This window comes from Schistocerca serialis, chromosome 5 (assembly GCF_023864345.2).
Source record: "Schistocerca serialis cubense isolate TAMUIC-IGC-003099 chromosome 5, iqSchSeri2.2, whole genome shotgun sequence".
NCBI classification, from domain to species: domain Eukaryota; kingdom Metazoa; phylum Arthropoda; class Insecta; order Orthoptera; family Acrididae; genus Schistocerca; species Schistocerca serialis.
The window spans coordinates 785844246-785866665 of record NC_064642.1 but is presented as its reverse complement, the minus strand read 5'-3'; the positions used below and the strand labels follow the sequence as shown (position 1 = coordinate 785866665).

Sequence of the window (22420 nt, the reverse complement as noted above, 5' to 3'; positions counted from 1 at the left end):
TACTGCACAGCTATGCAACATTTGTTGAAAACCCTGCCATAAGCTAGAAGTAGGCCAATTTCTTTGTAATGAACTTAAGTCTAAACAAAATAAATCAGAGGAACTAACTCTGGGATTAACTAAAGATGTACAACATAAATCAAAACTGTAACAATTTTACACTGATTCCAAATTAAACTGAATGGTGTAGGATATAATGTGCTACACATTCAAATAAAATGCAGCAACATGACACTCCTTAATGTTTGTAAGGATACTCACTCTCTATATAGGTGGGAAGAACTTTTCCTTAATTACTATATAAACACCACCTTTCACATTATTCCTTTTAGAATAAACTGTTTCAATTAAACTGACTGTATGGAACACCGAAGCTGTATTTTAATGCTGTGAAGTGATTTTCAGTAACACATGAGTTTACAGCTACTGGCAGAAACAGCTCAAGAAGACACTTTTCACTCAGTACCAAAGTGTGCTGTTATGAAATTTTCTAGCATATTAAACACATGTGCGGTCCAAGTCTGACACACAGTGTCACACTAACAAGGGGTTTCATAAGTTAAAAGAAAAACACAATAAGATTAGTAAGAAATTAAGGGTCACAGTCTGGATGAGATGCAAATTTGGGACTGGAGACCAACTACTCTGTCTGATATTAAACTATTCCAAACTGTGAGTTGAATAAGCAACTACTAGAATGTAACTATGTCTCAGTAAAATAATATATGCAAAGCAATAACTAATTGTTACCCATATGCAACAATACTGACAGCTTGTATCAAAGTTTAGATGAACGACTGTTATGAGAAGTAACTACATTAGGAAACACCCTGATTCTGATTCTGGAAAATGGGAGAAATCCATTTTTGGTTTTCCCTAACATGCTATATGGACCAAATGGCTATTAGCGTGCATTCAGTTGAAGGTACTACACCAATATGAATTATGGAACCTGCCTCTGCTTTCAGTGGACCAAATACAGTGTAACTGAATGTGTGAGACGTAATAGAAATTTCCTGTGACACCTGATAAATGTCCTAACATGTAAACTGTACGCAAATTAAAATGTGCTAAGCTTCCATTTCTTAAAAGAAGCAGTAAAGGTGTCATTATTTTTCGTAATGTAGTTATTTAATAATGCGTTGGTGGATGCTTTGACTAACAACTTCAGTATTTTATCTGCCAAATGACCATTACTGCAAATAAAATCTGTTAAGAAGAAACTTTTATTCTGAACAGCATTTATGGTTACATTTTAAACAAGCACCCTTTGACTGTTGGATGACAAAAAATTTTTTTCATTAGGGCAGATATTAATTTCTGTACAGTAAAGTAATTATAAATAACAACATTCACAACATCAGGCTGAGGGAAAAGCAGACCACCCCTGTCCAAATTTTTGATTAAACTAAGATGTTGTTCACCATGTAGACACATTTCTTTGTCTAAGAGAAGGTATTTGCTGCACACCTCACACTGCTGTTTCTTCAGTACACTGCGAACACAATACCCTGCTAAATATGTTAATATTGGAAGGTATGTTTCTGCCTGCCTGAAATCTTCCTCCAAATACATAATGTCAACCATAAACTCAGAGTCTGTTTGTATAGTCTCTTTTGTGTCATCATTACAATTAAATATGAACCCTTCTGCAACAGGCAGTTTACCAAAAGTACTTGAATTCAACATGAGTGGTAACATGTTCTGCATCCTCATCTTCGCATCCACTTCAAAAATCTGTCTCACAGATATGAGATACTGAGAGCCAGCCATTGATCGGTAACTGCTAAACCTTGCTTCCAGAGAATCAGTTTGAGGCAAAAAATAAGTGAAACCGAGCTCTTTAGTACAGTACCTTGCCATCTCAATCAAACCATAGGTTGTGTGTGTCAGAGCTATATGTGTATCTTTTGAAAGGGTATTATTTTTCAGGCCTAAGTCCTTCCACTTATCGAGCCACACAAGAAACTTTTCCAAAAAAACTAATTTTTCATCATTATTATTTAAAGACAGAGGGCACTGGAAGAGATCATTTAGTCGAACACTTTTGTGAACTGTCTTAACATTTACAATTTTCCACCATGTAAGTATAATTTTAATAAATTCTGCAGTGGTCTGGTAATGTAACAAGTTTTTCTGTTCTCCTACAGTTGAAACGGTTTCAGCTGTATGTTCATTGAATACCTGCAAAACAAGTCTCACATTCTGTTTCGCAAGTGAAGATGGATAAAAAGACTTCAAAGAAACACCATAAGAGTGCTTAAGTAGACCATTACATTCAATCTTACGAAGCTGCCTCAATGCTTCAAAAGATGCCATTAACACCTGACAATCATCACTGCTTCCATCAAATTGTGGATATTTGAGCAAAACTTGAGAGTCCTTTTGATTAACCCAATTATTATGTATACACTTAAGGATGTGGACAGAATCAATTATAAAAAATAGTGGCTGAGTTGGATTAGCTGGATGTGGGTAAACTATACTGAGTTTTGGAGGTGAGCTAAAAAGTGCCATAGATTTCCTATTTATAGCATTGTTGTCACTAACTACACAAATAACTTTGAAACCAATGTCATAAAGGCCACATAATATTTTCTTAACATACAAAAATAACTGTTCAGCTACAAGGTTTCTCACTGGAAGGATATGCACTACCTCTTTAAAAGAAAACAGCAATGATTGTATCATAAAGACATATGCTGTAGTAGCAGCCTTGTCACTATCAAATGCTGCCCCCACAATGTTTCCTCCTTTGTAATCAAAATAAGGTTTAATATGAATTTCATCCATCATTAAAGAAAGTAGTGGATAAATCAACTGCTTTTAAAAAGGTAACATGCCTCGGATCACGGAACGGATTTAAAGGAAACCGACCAAGCAATGGAAAAGGATTACGAGATGGTTTACGACTGGGCACCTTAAACGTAAGGACTCTAACTGGGAAGTTAGAAGAAATTGTAGAAATGATGGAAAGGAGGAAATTGGACATCTTGGGACTTGCTGAGACTAGGTGGAGAGGAGTTGGTGAAAAACCACTAAGTAAAGGATGTAAACTGTACTGGATAGGGAATGAGAGGGGAAGAAATGGAGTGGAAATAGTGGTCAGAGAGGGTCTGCAGGAGGAGGTGGAAGGTATCAATGATCGAATGATAAAAGCCAGAGTACGAGTGAAAGGAAAAAGCATTGAAATCATCCAAGCATATGCTCCACAGGTGGGGTGTACAAAAAAGGAGAAGGAGGAATTTGAAGATGACATGCAAAAGCAGCTAAATGGAGGAAATCAGAGTGTAATAGGGGACCTCAATGCACATGTTGGCACAGACAGGAAAGGATTCGAGGAGATAATGGGACCAGAGGGCTGGGGGAACCGAAATAGAGAAGGAAAATTGTTGCTGGAATTCTGCAAGAGGAATGGGCTGGCGATCGCAAATTCCTGGTGCAAGAAGAGAAGTAGCCACAAAATAGCTTGGTACAGTGGAGACTGGTCCCAAACTTCAGTAGTAGACTATGTACTAGTGGATAGGCAGATGATGAGCAGCCTCACAGATGTTAAGGTCATTCCATCTGAGGCCTTAGACAGTGGCCATCGGCTGTTGGTAGCCACCCTGAGAGAGAAAAAAGATAGAAGGGCAACAGGTATACAGGAGAAAAGGTTGAAGACATGGATGCTGAAAGAGGATGAACGGAGGACCCAGTACCAGACACTGATCAGGGAGAAGCTGCCAAAGGATGATCAGAGAACAGTGGAAGAAGAATGGGGAGATTTTAAGAGGGCTCTAGTTGAGGCAGCTGAGACTGTGTGCGGAAGAACTAGCACAAAGAGGAGAAGTAAGGAAACCCCATGGAGGAACAACATATGTAAAGAGGCAGTACTTCGAAAGAACAAAGCCTTCAGAGAATGGTTTCAGACCCGAACAGAGGAAGATAGGGTAAAATATAAGGAAAGCAAGAAAGCGGCACAGACCATAGTAAGGGCGGAGAAGAAGAAGTGGATGGAAAAATTCACAAAAATGTTAGAAGAGGACAGTGAAGGGAACAAAAAAGTACTTTACACCATGATAAGAAATAAGAGGAACGACAGAAGCGAGTGCCTGAGGATCATGGATAATAATGGAAGAGTTGTGGAGGAAATGCATGAGCTCAAAAAGATTTGGAAGGAGTACTTTGAAGATCTGTTGAATACCGCCAAGCGGGTAACTAACAGCGATGGAGAGCCTAAGGCAGCAGACGATTATAATAGTGGGGAAATTGATGATCTAACTTGGAGTGAAGTGGAAGAAGCCATAAAGAGGATGAAAGGGGGCAAGGCACCAGGTTGGGACGAAGTAACAGTGGATATGATACGAGCAGCAGGAGAAGTAGGAACCCAGTGGCTATACAGAGTGCTGAGGGTGGTGTGGAAGGAGATCAGAATTCCTGAGGATTGGAAGAAAGGAATTATAGTCCCGATCTTCAAGAAAGGGGATAAAAGGAGATGTGAGAACTACAAAGGAATCACCCTGCTATGCCACTGTGGAAAAATCTATGAAAAGATCCTGGAGAAGAGAATAAGAAGCAGTATTGAAAGTAGACTGCAAGAGGAGAAGTACGGTTTCAGACCGGGAAGATCAACAACGGACCTCATATTTGCGGTAAGGCAACTGTAGGAAAGGCACTATGAGTACGGGAAGGACTTAATCATGGCCTTTTTAGATATTGAGAAGGCGTATGACAGTATCTGTAGGGACAAGCTCTGGGATGTGCTGAACCCAAAAGGGATGGATGAAGAGATAACACGAAAAGTCAGAAAAATGTATGAGGGAAGTGAGAGTTGTGTGAAAGTGGGGAGGGAACGTACTGCATGGTTCAAGCTGGAAAATGGGCTGCGACAGAGAAGTGCACTCTCGCCTTTGTTGTTTATTATTGTTATGGATTAAATCCTACAGCAAGTATCAGATGCAATTGGAGATCATAAAATGAAAGTAGTGCTTTTTGCCGACGACCTGATGTTATGGGGAAATTGCGAGAAGGAGGTGCAAGAGCAGTTAGATGTATGGGAGGCAACGGCAGCACAATATGGAATGCATTTCTCTGCAAAGAAAAGTGAAATAATTGTCACAACAAGGAAGAAGAATAGGCCAAATGTGGATATAACTTGTGGAGGGGAAAAAATACAAGTGTTAGAGAACTTCAAGTACCTGGGAAGCATGATTGAAAGTAAAGGGGGAAACGCAATGTAAATAAATGAAAGGTGCAGAAAAGCAGGGCAGTTCTACAAATGCATTAGGGGGCTTATTTGGAGCAAGGAGGTGCCACAGAAATCCAAGGGAATTATATACCGAACCTACTTTGTCCCCATATTGACATACGGAAGTGAGACATGGGTAATGCACAAAAGCGACAAAAGTAGAATACAGGCTAGTGAAATGAAATTCCAGAGGAGCAGGTTGAGTGTAACAAGACGAGACAGATTGCGAAATGTGTATGTGAGGGAAAGACTAAAGGAGGTACCAGTACAGGACAGGATAGAAAAATCAAGACTGCAGTGGTATGGACACATGAAGAGAATGGATGAGGGAAGAATTCCAAAGAGGATGTTTGATCTGCAACTGGAGGGGAAGAGGCCCAGAGGAAGACCAAGAGATAGATGGGTGAAGGGAGTGAAGGAATATGTGACGAGAAGAGGAGAGAACTGGACGAAGGTGGAAGAGGGGGAATGGTGGAAAGACAGAACACGATGGAGAGGATTGTGTTCCCGACAGACCCAGCCAGTGGCTGGAAACTGTCCAAGATGATGATGATGATTAAAGAAATGGTACAATCACTTTCCTGCAGAGATTTAAATCTTTCCTTAATATACAGGAGCTTAGCACCTTCATTTTGTTCATTATAAGAACCATTAGTATATGAGGAACATATTTTCTGTAAAGTTCTTGGATGAGGAAGAATAAGATTGCCAGATGACCACAAAAATTTATAGGCATGAGGGGAGATAGTATGCAGGATACAACAAAATACAGAAAAGTGAGGATTAAACCTATAGTTTTCCTCACAGCTACATAGCAACTTAACTTTCTCAATTAAGAATTGAATTTGTTTCTGTTTTTCTTCATCTACAGAACTGCACATGTCATTTAAAATGTCCTGTATAAGAAGGCACTGACTTTTTAATGAATTTTCTTTTGCACTGACTAATTCTTTCTCCTTGTCTAATACTGTAAACAAATCATTCATATTTGAAAGTTTGTGTGCTATTTTTCTACTGCCTATCTTTCTTATCTCAGTGTTACTTCGATAGGCAGACAACTGCAAATCATTTGTCACTACAACAGATACAGACACAGATGGAGCAGGCAATACAGTAAGCAATAGAAATAGGACACAGTCACTTCTCCTAACAATGGTCCATTCACTGGGAATGGTTTCTCTTTCTAGGCACTGCAGAAATGCTTCAAAAGTAGAAAATAACTTCCTCGAATCATACTCTGTTTTGGTTACTAAACTGTCTTTAATTGCTTGTAGAAGACGTTCATTGTCCAATCTAGCTCTCCTTTCCTCTGCACTTTCTCGAGAGCTGGTGGATGGAGTAGACAAATAGCTTGGGCAGCGTGGTAACACTGATGGGACAGCACCCTCTCTATGCCTTGGTCTTGAAAGCTTGACTGTAAGCTTTGTGCCTTTCACTTCCTCATAACATTCCGTATGCCGGCAGATGTCAGAAGGTGAAGTGAAGTTCACAAACCTAAAACAAAGTAGTGTGAGTCAGTACAATATACAGCATTGTCTAGAGATGTGTGTCTGTATGTGAAAGTAAAAAAACACTGGATACTCATTCATTTTCCACCAATATCAGCTTGACAGGTCACACCTTAGTGGAAGTACACAAATTATTTAGGCCTAACAGCAATATACCATGCTCTACAACAACATGCATATTCCATTTTAATATTCTTTTACTAATTAGTACTATAAGCACTAGGAGCATACCTCACCAGGCATCAGTATATGATGAATATACCTGTGAACTGCTTGTGTTACAGCAGTACTGTGATATTTATGAAACTATAAGAGTGAAGTTCCTATTATGGATTAAGTGGCACCAAATTTCAGTAATCTGTTGGATTCTGCATGTTAACATAGCAATTACTTTATAATTTTGACTTTACAGTTTCTTCATTGTCATGGTATAAGAGATGTCAACAGCTGCAGAATACTATTTCACTGTGGGTGTTTTTATGCCAGCACATATTAAAACTGTGTCATTGCAGGTAACACTGAATGAGGGACTTGATATACGCCTAGCACAAATTTCATGTTTGGATAGAACAACAACTCCAGAGCAAACGCATGCCAAACACAAAATAAAGTTGAACAGATGCCAACATAAATGACACACCTCAGTAAGACGGTCATGACCATCCAACTGGAAGTATGTTAAGAAGATATCAACTAAACATTCCGTGCTGTATGAACTAAATGACACTTGTCATTTCAATTAACCATCTGAAACATTTGAAATACCGGACAGATTAAGTAACTGGATGCGTTATTAACGAGAATGTCGTTATATGAGGCGGCTCAAGTGATACATAACGCCATTGAAATCTGTTTGTGAAGACACCTATTCTGCATCGTATCCTGAAGTTAGGTTAGGTTGAAAGATAATTATTTGATCGTGGGTTGGCGAATGTCTAACGGGAAAAACTAACACACAGAAAAACAACACAGATATGCTTCATACAGAGAGATCGCTTTTTAAACACGAAAACAGCAGTTTCAACATTCGTTAGCACTCATGCTAACTAATGCGAGAGTGAAAAAGAACACCCACTCACAAATAGAGAATAAAACGTGTCGGTAATGCGTAACAAAATACGAACTGCAGAGAATTTTAAACACGAATAAAAAGTAACACGAGCCACAAATTTATATTTCGTTTTCAAAATCAAAATAAAGCCACTTGAAAACGAATACTAGGCCTATTTACTGCGAACTTATGCTCACAATTTTAGTCAAATATATCCAAAATGCAAGATATTCCACCAGAAAAATAATAATAATTGTACTAGGTATTAGTATTTACATACCTTCGTGTGCTCAGTGGGTTGGAAATTGTCCCGATGAATCGCTGAAAACCATTTCCAACGCAGATTCGCATCTTTCGGAAAGGAAAACAACATTATTTTCGGTCCAGTTCCGTAATTCCCACGACACCTTGGTACACAACATTTGTAAACCATGTTCACAGTAGCTTCACTACACGTAAACTCTGTAATCGCTAGTTTAAAGCACGAATATAGCACTCGATCCAACAAACGTGTAGATAGACGAAAGCTTCGAAACACAACATGGTGGCCCGCTTGGAGTGACGTCACGACCTGCTATGAATTTCGCGCCGCGTCCTTGTCTCTAGATGGTGGTGGTCTGAACCTTTCCTGCGTTTCGGGAATGAAGGTTCAAGATGTCGAAATGACGAATTTAGGAAATGACAGCACGCAGAAAGGACTATTTTGTCATATGATTAACACTCGATACGTTTTTGTTAACGCGCGAGCAGAGCGAAAACAAGACTCCCTGTAACTTACACTATGAGGTTTTGTCGAAATTTTCCTAACCAAACAAAGGGAGAGAAACAAGTAAACAGAGTATCAAAGTGACCAGCATGAAGTCTAGTTTGGCATGAAAATATTTAACTGCTTGAAAGCAATCAGGGTAATTAACGAAAACTTAATTACTAAGCTGATGAAAAGTTGAAATATTTCACGAATAGCTGTTTCCAAGCCATGTAAATGAAGTGTCGAAAGTTTCATCTCTTCAAAACCTAGCTATTTTGCAGATAATAAGATACATTGGTGCGGTATTTAAATGTTAAAAAGTCTTCCTTCGAATCAAGTATGTTAGGAAGGCAAATGAGGAGTCAGTAAGATCATGCTTTCTGAATAAAACTTGAAATTAAAAAATGAAAGAAATCAGTCAAATATTTTATCAAATGATTTCTGTAAAATAAATAAGTAGATCAGAGAAACGTTATACGTACCTTTGAATGACGCTCGAAATCATGAAGAGAAAATGAGGTGCACCAAACGATTCCCTAATATTTTTTATTTCATACTTTTAGACAAATCATTATAAACAAAACGTTTGAGTTTCTTTTCATAAATTTTGTAAGCTTTACTTCTACAGACTATTTAGAGTAATAGAAACGCTTGGCCTTAACATTGACTGCTGATGAATTCCGTTCGCAACATCAAATATCTGTAAAATTTCATGGTTCTCTGTAATTTATTAGGAATTAAATATGTGTGATATACTGTGATAGGTGTGAAGATCAAGTTCTTTGGCAAGACCTTAAAAATATACTTAGCGTTGCAGTGTAAACAGTATACATAAAACTTAGTATACAGAATTGTAACTGAGCCAGTAAAAGTACTAGAAAGGCCCGGAATCTAACCCAGGACCTTTTCCTTTTTCATTATCACGAACTGTATACGATAACTATAAACCACAGCTAACCTCTGTGCATAGAAGTCAGTCTGTGTACTTATGTTTGTATCTAGCATAGTTAGACATTCCTCCGCATTTATCGGCTATTAAAAGTTCTTGAACATGTAAAAAAACATTCGTATTTAATTTATTGATGAGATAGTGGAATGCTCCTCTGCTCATTCATGTCTTTTCGAAGAATTTGTCTGGTGATCTTTGTAGTTGATGATATTTACGAAATTCTCCATGGAGGTTCTGAAACGTCCCCTTAGAAAAATTATACACGACTGTGCTTAAACTGACACACAATATTTTTAGCGCAACGGAATCTGACTTTCAATAATCCCTACAAAAGAATGGCCCTGACTAACATTAACCTATACCTTTAACAAATCACTTACCGCACAAAAATCTTCGTTACTCGAACTACGGCAACACAGCGAGCGCCACTACTGCCAGCTAAATAAAAGATTCTAACTACTGAAGGCACTAACTACAGATAGGCATAGTTAGCAAATGAATGATTTTGATAGAGAACAAACAATGTATTTACCTTAATAGTGTTCAAAAGTTATTATATATACACTCCTGGAAATTGAAATAAGAACACCGTGAATTCATTGTCCCAGGAAGGGGAAACTTTATTGACACATACCTGGGATCAGATACATCACATGATCACACTGACAGAACCACAGGCACATACACACAAGCAACAGAGCATGCACAATGTCGGCACTAGTACAGTGTATATCCACCTTTCGCAGCAATGCAGGCTGCTATTCTCCCATGGAGACAGTCGTAGAGATGCTGGATGTAGTCCTGTGGAACGGCTTGCCATGCCATTTCCACCTGGCGCCTCAGTTGGACTAGCGTTCGTGCTGGACGTGCAGACCACGTGAGACGACGCTTCATCCAGTCCCAAACATGCTCAATGGGGGACAGATCCGGAGATCTTGCTGGCCAGGGTAGTTGACTTACACCTTCTAGAGCACGTTGGGTGGCACGGGATACTTGCGGACGTGCATTGTCCTGTTGGAACAGCAAGTTCCCTTGCCGGTCTAGGAATGGTAGAACGATGGGTTCGATGACGGTTTGGATGTACCGTGCACTATTCAGTGTCCCCTCGACGATCACAAGTGGTCTACGGCCAGTGTAGGAGATCGCTCCCCACACCATGATGCCGGGTGTTGGCCCTGTGTGCCTCGGTCGTATGCAGTCCTGATTGTGGCGCTCACCTGCACGGCGCCAAACACGCATACGACCATCATTGGCACCAAGGCAGAAGCGACTCTCATCGCTGAAGACGACACGTCTCCATTCGTCCCTCCATTCACGCCTGTCGCGACACCACTGGAGGCGGGCTGCACGATGTTGGGGCGTGAGCGGAAGACGGCCTAACGGCGTGCGGGACCGTAGCCCAGCTTCATGGAGACGGTTGCGAATGGTCCTCGCCGATACCCCAGGAGCAACAGTGTCCCTAATTTGCTGGGAAGTGGCGGTGCGGTCCCCTACGGCACTGCGTAGGATCCTACGGTCTTGGCGTGCATCCCTGCGTCGCTGCGGTCCGGTCCCAGGTCGACGGGCACGTGCACCTTCCGCCGACCACTGGCGACAACATCGATGTGCTGTGGAGACCTCACGCCCCACGTGTTGAGCAATTCGGCGGTACGTCCACCCGGCCTCCCGCATGCCCACTATACGCCCTCGCTCAAAGTCCGTCAACTGCACATACGGTTCACGTCCACGCTGTCGCGGCATGCTACCAGTGTTAAAGACTGCGATGGAGCTCCGTATGCCACAGCAAACTGGCTGACACTGACGGCGGCGGTGCACAAATGCTGCGCAGCTAGCGCCATTCGACGGCCAACACCGCGGTTCCTGGTGTGTCCGCTGTGCCGTGCGTGTGATCATTGCTTGTACAGCCCTCTCGCAGTGTCCGGAGCAAGTATGGCGGGTCTGACACACCGGTGTCAATGTGTTCTTTTTTCCATTTCCAGGAGTGTATATATATATATCAGTTCATGACATCCAGTCTTACAAATTTATTGTCTCTGTCCAGATCATCCGCTCTCAAAATTCTGCCATCTCTCTCCCCACATCCACCACTGCTTGCAGCTCACCTCCAACTGCGCAACGCTACACGCTGTTAACATCGAACTGCCCAACACTACAATGGCGAACAACAATGCAACCAACCACAGACTGCACACAGCACAGCCAGTGATTTTCATACAGAGTACTAGGTGACGTTACTAACATAAAAACCTAAACAGCCTGCTTACATAGCCCCCATGCTCCCCACAAAAAATTTTACAAATTGTTTTGGGCAGTGGCCAATAATGATTTGATAAAATTTTTCACAATTACAATAACAAAGATATCAAATGCACACACTTATTGATACAATGTTGGTCAAAAGCTAGAATTTTCTCACAGTCCATAAAGACAGTCCTGGTTATTCATCACAATATTAATTACAATTTTATGCACAAAGTCTGAGCATTAAAAGAAAATGCACACGGAAGTAGTGGATTTCCATGCAGTCTTGAAGAAGTAGTGTTGTCCTTCCAACAGAAAGACAGTGCTGACTCTTGACATGCAGACAGGTAATGGGCCACAACAGAGCAAACCTACAGCAGAGTCAGTCGAAGTTTTGAAGAATATTGGTAGGTAGGTCATCACAGAGCAGACCCACTGCAGTCCTTGTAGAAATAATGGTATTGGTGGGCCATCAAAGATGCAGACCCACTGCAGTCCTTGTAGAGACGGCCAGCAGCCATCTGTTGCGACTGTGCAACTGCACAATCACCATCGACGAGTCTTGCGGACAATATAGCAAGTCCATAAACCACCACTTGTGCACTCACAAAGTTTTTGGAATTGTCATTAGAATCATCAATGCTGTTAACCAGTCCCTTGCTGAATTATCTACACACGTGCAAACACTAACAGTCCCGACTTCTCACATATTGTCCACATACTATGACCAACAGAAACGCGTGCAGTGAAATGTAACTTACAAGTTATTTAATTTGATGAACTGGTGTCAATTACAATTTTATAACATAAGAATACAATAACAAAGGTACAAAATACATCATTTATTTATTATTTATTTAGCGTATGGCTCATAACATCACAGTAAAAATTACAGAAACAACACGATTTAAGAAAAATTACATATGTATAAACAGAGCAATAAATAACAGTTTGTATATAAGAGCACCGCCAATTGTAAATTTACACTCACAGAAGAACAATCACAAGCAGACGTCCAGCTTAGATAATAAATAGTCGATTGCCTCTTGGGTCGCCGTTAGGAAATCCTGTGGGTCACCCTCGTATGCCCTTAGTGGGGCATTCCTGCAGGAAGTGTTTGACCGTCTGTCTCTCAGCGCCACAGTCGCAAGCGGCCAAAGGAAGTTTACCCCATCTGTGTAAGGAGTCATTAAAGAACATAACAAGACAGATAACGTTTGTGATAGTACAAGCTTTACAAAAGAATAGAAATAAACAGATACATCAGTGTTACAGGAATTATGACATAAGTACTGCCCAACACTACAATGGCGAACAACAATGCAACCAACCACAGACTGCACACAGCACAGCCAGTGATTTTCATACAGAGCGCAAGGTGACGTTACTAACATAAAAACCTAAACAGCATGCTTACAATTCCCACGTTCGTAAATTTCGTGAACAGCATTCCTTTTCTGTTTATTTTTTTTAAGTAAACCTAAATCTGTAGCCTTACTCTTGAGCTACAGTATTCTACAGGTTATGGAAGCCGTTTTATAGAAACAGCTGGTTGCCTCTAAGCAGCCGTCTTGTAGCGCGACATGGTCGCTCGTACGCAGGACACCCAAGATTTTCGCCTGTTGCTGCCTGTCTCTGGAGTGTCGCGTATCCAGAAGTCGATCGCTGTCGTTCCCTTCTGTCGCTCACATAGGACACGGCCTTGAAGTAACCGAGTAGCAAATATAGGGGAGTTAGCTGCCCAATAAGCTGCAGGAAGTCTGCCCTGATGACATCGAATGATGAAGGGACGTAAATGGTACAGAGGGAAAAAGTCAAGTGGGGAAGGAGAAGGCGAACTGCAACAGCTTGAAAATGGGTAGTCAGGGAGATGGGTTGTCTATGAATGCCATCCCGTATGAGCAGCATGACGCCCCCATGAGATGGAATCCAGACTACAGGGGGAAGTTCAAAGCTCACAGTGGTCGTGAGGGCGCAATTTCGTTTCCTTAAGGCAGAGCACAAGGGGACGCTGCGATGCTAAAAGGAGTCGTAAATGCTCTTTGTGGCATCGAAGGCCGCGAATATTCCATTGGAGGAGAGTCATGATGAGGAAGAGCTGTGGGGGTGTCACCTCGGCGGCTGCCTAGTAACAGCCAGCTACTACATGGCACAGAAGCCGGAGCATCCTGCTACATGGGGCCCACAGAAGCGTCGGCTTGCTTGTGCGGTCGGTCTGTGGAGTCCACCGCAGAAAAACGGTTGATGGTTCGCACCGGCATCATGGAGGCCGGCAAGGCAAAAGTATCACGTGGCGAAGGAGAAGACCATTTCGCTTTAGTGGACTTCTCCGAGCCTTTCCGGATACGGGAAGATTTGGGTGTTGTTTGACTGTAGGGATGGAGGAACTCTTCACGGGAATACTCCTCCTGTCCTTTCCTGCCTACTGGGTGTGTAGCTGGTGGCTTCGCTCCTTGAGGCAAGAGTCTGACGGCTTGTTGCACAGGGGGATGGCGATGCAACCTTGATGCTGGGCGATTTCACAACCTCAGTGTTGAATTTGACGTCGCACGCCTGCGTTGCCATGTCCTCCATGGAGCAACAGGTAGCAAGAACAGAACTATAAGTACCAGACTGGAGAACGCGACTAGCCAATAACTTGCGAGCTACTGGATAAGGCACTTCTTCCTTTATCCGCATCTCTTGGACAGCCCGCTCATCAAGATACACGGGACAGTCCCGAGAGGAGGCGGCATGGCCGCCAGGGAGAAGGAGGCGGACAATCGCCCTCGTTCCCATCCCTACCACAGGCTACACATTTGGCTGGCTGTCCACAAGACATTCGAGAGTGGTTCAAACGATCACACTGGTAGCAGCGCATCGCGTTCTTAATGTACGGCCTGCTTCGATTTTCTTCTGGTTTTCCCACAGTCCATGTTTCACTACCACACAATGCTTCTCAAAAGCTTCTTCCTCAAGTAAATGGCTATGTTTCATACTAGTAGACTTAGTATATTCGTTTTTCAGTTTTCGTCATATTGTACGCTACGTGTTTCTGAATTGAAACAGTCTTGATTGCAACCAAGACTGTTTTTATTCCGAAATAATTAAAAACCGGTGGCTGCACCACCTTGCGCCAATGGAATGGAAAAAAATTGTGTGCTATCTGCTTTCTGGGGAACGCTGCGCTTGCAGAGGGGAAGCACGCCGCCCCAGCCGGGGCGAAGCAGCTGGTGGTGCTCGGCTCTGGTTCTGGTGCTGATGTGTGTCTTTCTGTGTGCCGCAGCCGCCGTCCGAGGGCCAGCTGTCGGTCTCCTCCGGAATCCTGGGTCGCCTGCACAAATGGAAGAACGAGTCCTCGGTGAGTATCCAGCAAAAAGCTTAAATATTTTTTCCCCTGCTGTCTGCTCACTGATTTGATGGGGTCTGTCGTGACGTCCTCTCGTGCGCCGTTCTCATCATCTCAGAACAGCACTTCTGCTCAACGTCCTCAGTTATTTCTTGGAAATATTACAGTCTCTATCTTTCCCTACAGTTTTTGCCTTGTACACCAAGCTTTAGAGTCTTGGAAGTTACTCCCTGATGTCTTAACACTTGTGCTATTATCCTGCCCCTTCCTACACTCAGTTGCTTTCTTCGCCGATTCAATCTTATCAGCCCACATAATTTTCAGTATCTTTGTGTTGCATCACAAAGGCTTCGTTCTCTTCTGGGATTCCCTCAGTACCTGACTCCAGCGCTGTGCGCAGTATGTACTATCGCAGTCAAGTTCCCGAACGACCGGAACTGCGTTCCGTCTGATTTGAATGCGACCCGCACAAAATAACAGTCTTACAGCTACTCAATCTCATCTCAGCACAGTCGTTGACTAAACAAAGTGATTACTGCAAGACGCCAGCAGAGATCACTGCTTTATGCGACAATCAGTCTATATGTAAATTACTGCCACGATATTGCCAATATCAGGTAACACTTCATTAGACAGAGCAGCCTTTCCAAGAGGTCGCGTTTACGCTGCGTTCTCTCGCGACAAGAAACAGTGAAGATTTTATAGTTTTGATTACCCACGAAAACCGTCATACACACAGTTATGGATTTGAATCTTTACTTACTACTTTGTTAACAACTTTATTTGGATATATGTAGTAGTTTTAGAAATAGTTGAAGTTATCCCTTACCGATTTATTTTTTACAAGATTAAGTTCTGCTGATGAAGATCTCACTTGTTTGTTGTTGGAACAGGGAAAACATTGTAATGTCCACTTTTTATTGTTATCGATGGAGCCCCGTGTTATCAGGGTCTCCGCACTTGCTATTCCTCAGACCCTCCGCGTGAAGCTTGTTTGCGGGCGAAGTTGTTTCACTAATGAGTTTAGTATGAAATTACTGGCTACATGTTTGAGTTTTGCCTTGTTTACATTTACACCGCTGAACACTTGATCAGGATGAAGTAATTCATTTAACAAAACTCATTTAGCTTGCTAGTGAATATGCACAAAGCCTATATAATATTTGATATGCCCGCTTAGAAGTGAAAAGCTGCTACAGTTGCTGTAGCGTCCAACCGAGAAATGCATAATACACTCTGTGCTGACTTACAATACATTTATTCTCAACCGGTTTCGATCATGGAGCATCTTCACAGTGGAAAAGGTATCTGTTGTGAGAACTTCACATGGCATACATGCTATTTAACCAGAAAACTATACGTCATTGTTACTTTCCTAGTTAAACAGCATATATGCCTTTGGAGTTCTCACAATGGATATTGTTACACTGCGAAGATGATCCATAATCTAAGCTAGTAGTGATAATGATTGTATAGCATTGATGACCGGGAGTCCCCACTTGGGGAAGTTCGGTCGCAGAGTTGCAAGTCTTTTCAGTTGACGCCACAATGGGTATCTTCCGTGTCGATGATGACGAGGTGATGATGAATACCACACAACAGTCAGTCCCCGAGCGGAGAAAATCTCCGGCTCGGCCGGGAATCGAACCCGGGGCCGCTGCTTGTCAGTCAGACGCGCAGAAAACTCAGCTAAGGGTCGGGCAGGTAGTAGATAAAGGTACTGTAAGAGAGCACGAAGTATACCTGGAATTTCTCCAAGTATGTCAGTCCTGTTGACAGTTGCCCGAAAAAAAAAATATTTTTGGTGGTAAGATACGTGACTCAACTAATACTAGACACAAGTGAGGCTACGCAACATGACACTGGTGTGGAGAACGTTTATTGGAGGTGGAAAGAAAATTTTCACATTGAAGCAGTTCGCCACGTTGATACAAGATCGCCGGTGGCGTGTTCAAGAGGTTTACTTGGAAACTTGCGAGCTGGCCATCTCATCCAGTAGTCCATATCTCCGGGATTATCCCAGTTACTTCTTCGTAAAACATGCACTCCTTTGAGACTTTTTTCGCTCCAATTGAGAGTTACAACCATGTTTCACATTAGTTTTTAAAAAACCGAAATAAATGTATTTATTTAAGTCTTCATTCCCCTTCGTTTCTAAAAGTCGTTTCGTTTTGGTAGTGGCTGTAACGTAAATTCTGCAAATCTTACATACTTTTCAATCCACAGAAGTGCATGGCACAGGCTAAGTAATGTGGTACCACATGACCGAATCCCGTATGTGGTGCGTGCTGTAATTGGTCTAAATTTGTCTTCACCGTTGTTCGGGGGCAATGCGTAGGAAGTTGAAGAATATTTGTGGATTCTTCACTTACTACTGATTCTTGAAATTTCGTAAGTTCGCTTTCGAGGAATATTTTGCATGTATCTTCAAAAGGCTGCCAGTTGAAGTGTTTCACAGTCTTCGAGACACTCTCACATGAGGCAAACAAACGTGTGAGCATTCGTGCAGCCCTTCTTTGTGTACAATAAATACCACTTGTTACTCCTGTCTGATATGGGTCCCATACAGTTGGGCAATATTCTAAGCTGGGACGCACAAGCGAGCTGTAAGCAGTTTCCTCTGCAGACTGACAGAACTTTCCTGGTATCTTGCGAATGAACCGAAGTATGGCACCCAGCTTACCACCGACTGAGCCTATGTCAAGATTCCGGTTCGTATCTGTACAAATTGGTACCTCCAGGTTTTTGTATGAGCTGACTGATTCTAATTTTGAATCATTGATTTTGTAGTAATGTAATACCAATTTTTGTGTGAAGTGGATTGTTTTACATCTCTGTACATTTAAAACAAGTTGTCAAGCTTCCCACGAATTTGAAATCCTATCAAGATGAAACTGAATATTTATGGGGCTTCGTCAGATACCACTTCATTACAGATAATGACACCATCCGTGAAATGTCTGCTGCTGCTGTTAATATTTTCCACCAAGTCATTAGCATAATACTGACAACACGCTTCCCTGTGTCGAGCCTGAAGTAACTTCTGTCGAGAGCCCTCCATCCAAGACAACGAGCTGGATTACGAAACATCGACGCTTTCGAAATCCTTATTAGTTAGCATGAATGAAGTCATTCCGTCGAAACAGCTCATTATATTTGAACTCAGAATTTGTTCTGGTATACCTAATGTCTGTCCCGTGAGTCATCAGGCGCCGTTTCTCTGGTGTTTCTGCAGGTATTTGCAATTTCCTTTTTGCAACTTAGAGCTGGCGTCAGCCCAAACGGAACCTGCTCATCACGTTTATACGACGCCCAGGGGCAAAGGAAAGCGTCGTTTGTTTCCTTTTAAAGTGGAATTTGATGTGCCAACAGAGCAGTCCCAAATTAGTCTAGTGCGATATTCCTTTTATCGATATGCATCATTAACAGGACAGAAAAACACGAAGCACGGCCAGTACTTCAGCAATGACTGCACCGACATGTTCAGCGCTGACTGCTTCCGTCATGAAGAAGCGTGTTGCTCAGCCGCTGCCGCAGTTCGCACTAGACTCATTTTTGACCGCTCTGTTGAACTGGCACGTAAAATTCCACTTTAAAGGCATTTCGTTTGTAAACGGAGAAACGAATGCTTTCCTACGCGCCAGGCGTCGTATGGAAGCCGTGGTGAGCAGCATTTGTTTGCGATGACTCCAGCTGTATATTCAAAAAACTAAATTGCAAATGTCTGCCGAAACACAAGATAATATGCGCCTGACGACTCATGGGTGTGACACCCTTTGTAACACAGAGACGTCACTGACAGTGGACAACAGTTTTGTAGATTACTTCGGTTACCCTTTTTGTAGATAAGACTGACCTGTATTTTTTTCCAATCACTCGGTTCGATTTCTTCGTCAGAGGCTTATTATTCCGAAAATGAAAGATAACTACGGCACATTATCGAGAATCTTATGAAAGTTTTGATCCATAAAAAGCAGTCTTCTGCAAGTACCGTTCCTACAGTAAGCTATCCAAACACGCCCCGATTTCGGCTCAAAGAACAGTACAGCTGGTACGTCCTCTGCTCTTTAGAAGACATGCAGCGCATGCAGGGGCGCGTCTGTGAATGGGAGAGAAGTGCTGAAAGGAGCTGGCGGTCTGCGAAGTTCTGCGGCTCAGCTGCTGAGCGTGGCGTTTCAGATAAGCTACGCAACAATTCTCTTGTAAAAGAGAATCAGTTGTCCATGGTCATAACTGCTACTATTGTGTCAAGCTTCTTACAGTATCGGGAAGTAATCAAGGTCTTCAGAGCCTGTTTTAGATACTTAAGTAGCCAAAAAAGTAGTAACTACGGTCTTCTGCTCTTGATTATGCTCACTTTATGCCACATTTACCAGTATAGAATATCGCAGCTGCCTAATTGATTAACTTGCGAAAAGTGGCATGAGAGCTTCCTGATTTATTTCAATCTGATTTTTATGCCTTTTGCTTATTGAGGGGCGCATAAGGTGATTTTGTGAAAGAGCCACTAACCGGAAAAAAACTGAATCACATTTACTTACATTTAGCCATTTTCATATGTATTTAACAAATTGTAGTTTCTAATCACAATTATACGTTCCTACAGATGGTCATATCATACGTTATGGTAATTATCGTTCTGTGGCCGGTTAAATGAGCACAAAACAGACACCGTACTGGACTTGAATCGAAGATCCACCTTGATATGCAACGGCTTCATGTGTTACGGCCAGTCCTTTCTGAAACAGAACTTTTGTCGTCTCAACCTATTGACTACTCTGACCAAAAACTTTATAATGAAAGCACGTTTGTACCGAGAGTAACAATGTCGTCGTGTATCTTCTGAAAGTGAGGAGCTAAGTGGTCTTCACGAACACTGCAAACTGTCAGCCGTGACGATTAAGTTCTTTTGCTGCTTTTTAATTATTACTGCACATAACATTTACACTTGATACGAATAAGTGAAGAACAACTCACAACAGCACAGTTGCACACATCAAATTGAGTTTTGCATCACCTCGAGTCCGAGAGCGCCGGAACCTGTAGAGAAAACTGGGACAGAGACCAACATAAACATCATTTCCTCCCCTTTTATTGTTCATGAAAACCACACATTGCATGTTATACCATCATACAGCGAGACCTTCAGACGTGGTTGTCCAGACTGCTGTACACACCGGTACCTGTGATACGCAGTAGCACATCCTCTTGCATTCATGCATGCCTGTATTCGTAGTGGCATACTATCCACAAGTTCATCAAGGCACTGTAGGCCCACATTGTCCCACTCCTCAACGGCGATTCGGCGTAGATCCCTCAGAGTGGTTGGTGGGTCACGTCGTCCATAAACAGCCCTTTTCAATCTATCCACGGCATGTTCGATAGAGTTCATGTCTGGAGAACACGTTGGCCACTCTAGTCGAGCCATGTCGATATCCTGAAGGAAGTCATCCACAAGATGTGCACGTTGGGGGCGAGAATTGTCCTCCATGAAGACGAATGCCTTGCCTTTGTGCTGCCGATATGGTTGCACTATCGGTCGGTGGACGGCATTCATGTATCGTACTGCCGTTACGACGCCTTCCATGACCACCAGCGGCGTACGTCGGCCCCACATATTGCCACCCCAAAACAGCAGGAAACCTCCTCCTTGCTGCACCCACCGGAGGGTGTGTAAGGCGTTCAGCCTGACCGGGTTGCCTCCAAACACGTCTCCGACGATTGTCTGATTGAAGGCATATGGGACACTCATCGGCCAAGACAACGTGATGCCAATCTTGAGCGGTCCATTAGGCATGTTGTTGGGCCCATCTGTACCGCGCTGCATGGTGTCGTGGCTGCAAAGGTGGACCTCGCCATGGGCGTCGGGAGTGAAGTTGCGCATCACGCAGCCTACTGCGTACAGTTTGAGTCGTAGCACGACGTCCTGTGGCTGTACGGAAAGCATTATTCAAGATGGTGGCGTTGCTGTCAGGGTTCCTCCGAGTCATAATCCGTAGGTGGCGGTCATCCACTGCAGTTGTAGCCCCTGGGCGGCCTGAGCGAGGCATTTCATCGACAGTTTTTCTGTATCGTCTGCATGTCCGGACAACGTCGCTTTGGTTCACTTCCAGACGCCTGGACACTTCCCTTGTTGAGAACCCTTCCTGGCACAAAGTAACAATGCGGACGCGATCGAACCGCGGTATTTACTGTCTAGGCATGGTTGAACTGCAGAGAACACAAGCCGTATACCTCTTTCCTCGTGGAATGACTGGAACTGATCGGCTGTCGGAATCCTCCGTCTAATATGTGTTGCTCATGCATGGTCGTTTAGATCTTTGGGCCGATTTAGTAAAATCTGTGAACAGCAAAGGGACTGTGTCTGTGATACAATATCCACAGTCAAGGTCTATCTTCAGGAGTTCTTTTAACTGGGGTGATGCAAAACTTTTTTTGATGTGTGCACTTATATCCTGGGAAATGTAACCCTGCAAGTACTGAATGTTTTAACACATCTTGTTTGAAGCAGAAGTTTACCTTTTGGTAACATAGTACTTCTGTTATGCCCAGGGTCGATCTACTGGTCATTACTGAGAGTCACACGACTTCGCTTTATCAGCGACTTCCGTCTCTGTAGAATTACGATTTCTTAACTTTCAAACATCGGTTGTGAATAAACGCACAGTTTTAAGTGTATGGTAAAATTAGTTTTATTCCGTTTGAGCCGTTCGACTTGAGCTGCTTTACAGCTGAACTGCAAAGCGTCAGACACGCTTTCGATTCTTGGTAATGCTAACGGCTTTTTCTTGGCAGAAGCATTTTAGGCGCCACCGTTCAGCCCAGTGAGTACAGCAGAAGTGATAACTGAAGCCTATTTATCATAAATCTCATGTATTTTTCAGTCTCAATTGCATATTTTAATTAGATTAATTATTTAGATCATTCAGTGTGTTCTCCAGTTCTGAGTAGGTGTATCAGCAACCCGTCTTGTCTTTTCGGAAGAACATATCAGAGTACTGTGATATGTGGTTCTGAATGAACGAGAGGGATTGCTGACGCAACTACCTAGATGCGAAGACGATCCTGAGTGATCGAAACGTGTAATCTAATTAAAAATGTGCAACTGAGGCTGAATATTAAATGAGAATTGTCTTGAATATCAATAGAGTTGTCTGATTCTCATGAGACGAATATGTCGGCTATAGTGAATACTGATAAGCGAGTTGCCGCTGCGGTTAAAAGGCTGGTACTAACCGCCAGGAGACAGGTGTGTTCTTCTGCAGTCTCGTCCAACGACAAATCCGGCAGAACACAACACGGAAGTTGGTTGACAGTGCGTGGGATCTGGGCTTCAGCGTGGAATTCACCAGTCGTGATCTAGTT

General features: G+C 42.6%; 1 protein-coding gene across 1 annotated transcript in view; it reads left to right on the top strand.

The window, feature by feature from the left end:
• The window catches only part of LOC126482223 (atrial natriuretic peptide receptor 1), a 1286869-nt gene that overhangs the window by 435491 nt on the left and 828958 nt on the right, over window positions 1-22420 (top strand). Inside the window, exon 3 of the mRNA XM_050106202.1 lies at window positions 14993-15067. Coding sequence (XP_049962159.1) covers window positions 14993-15067 — 75 coding nt within the window. The remainder of the gene's footprint in view (window positions 1-14992; window positions 15068-22420) is intronic.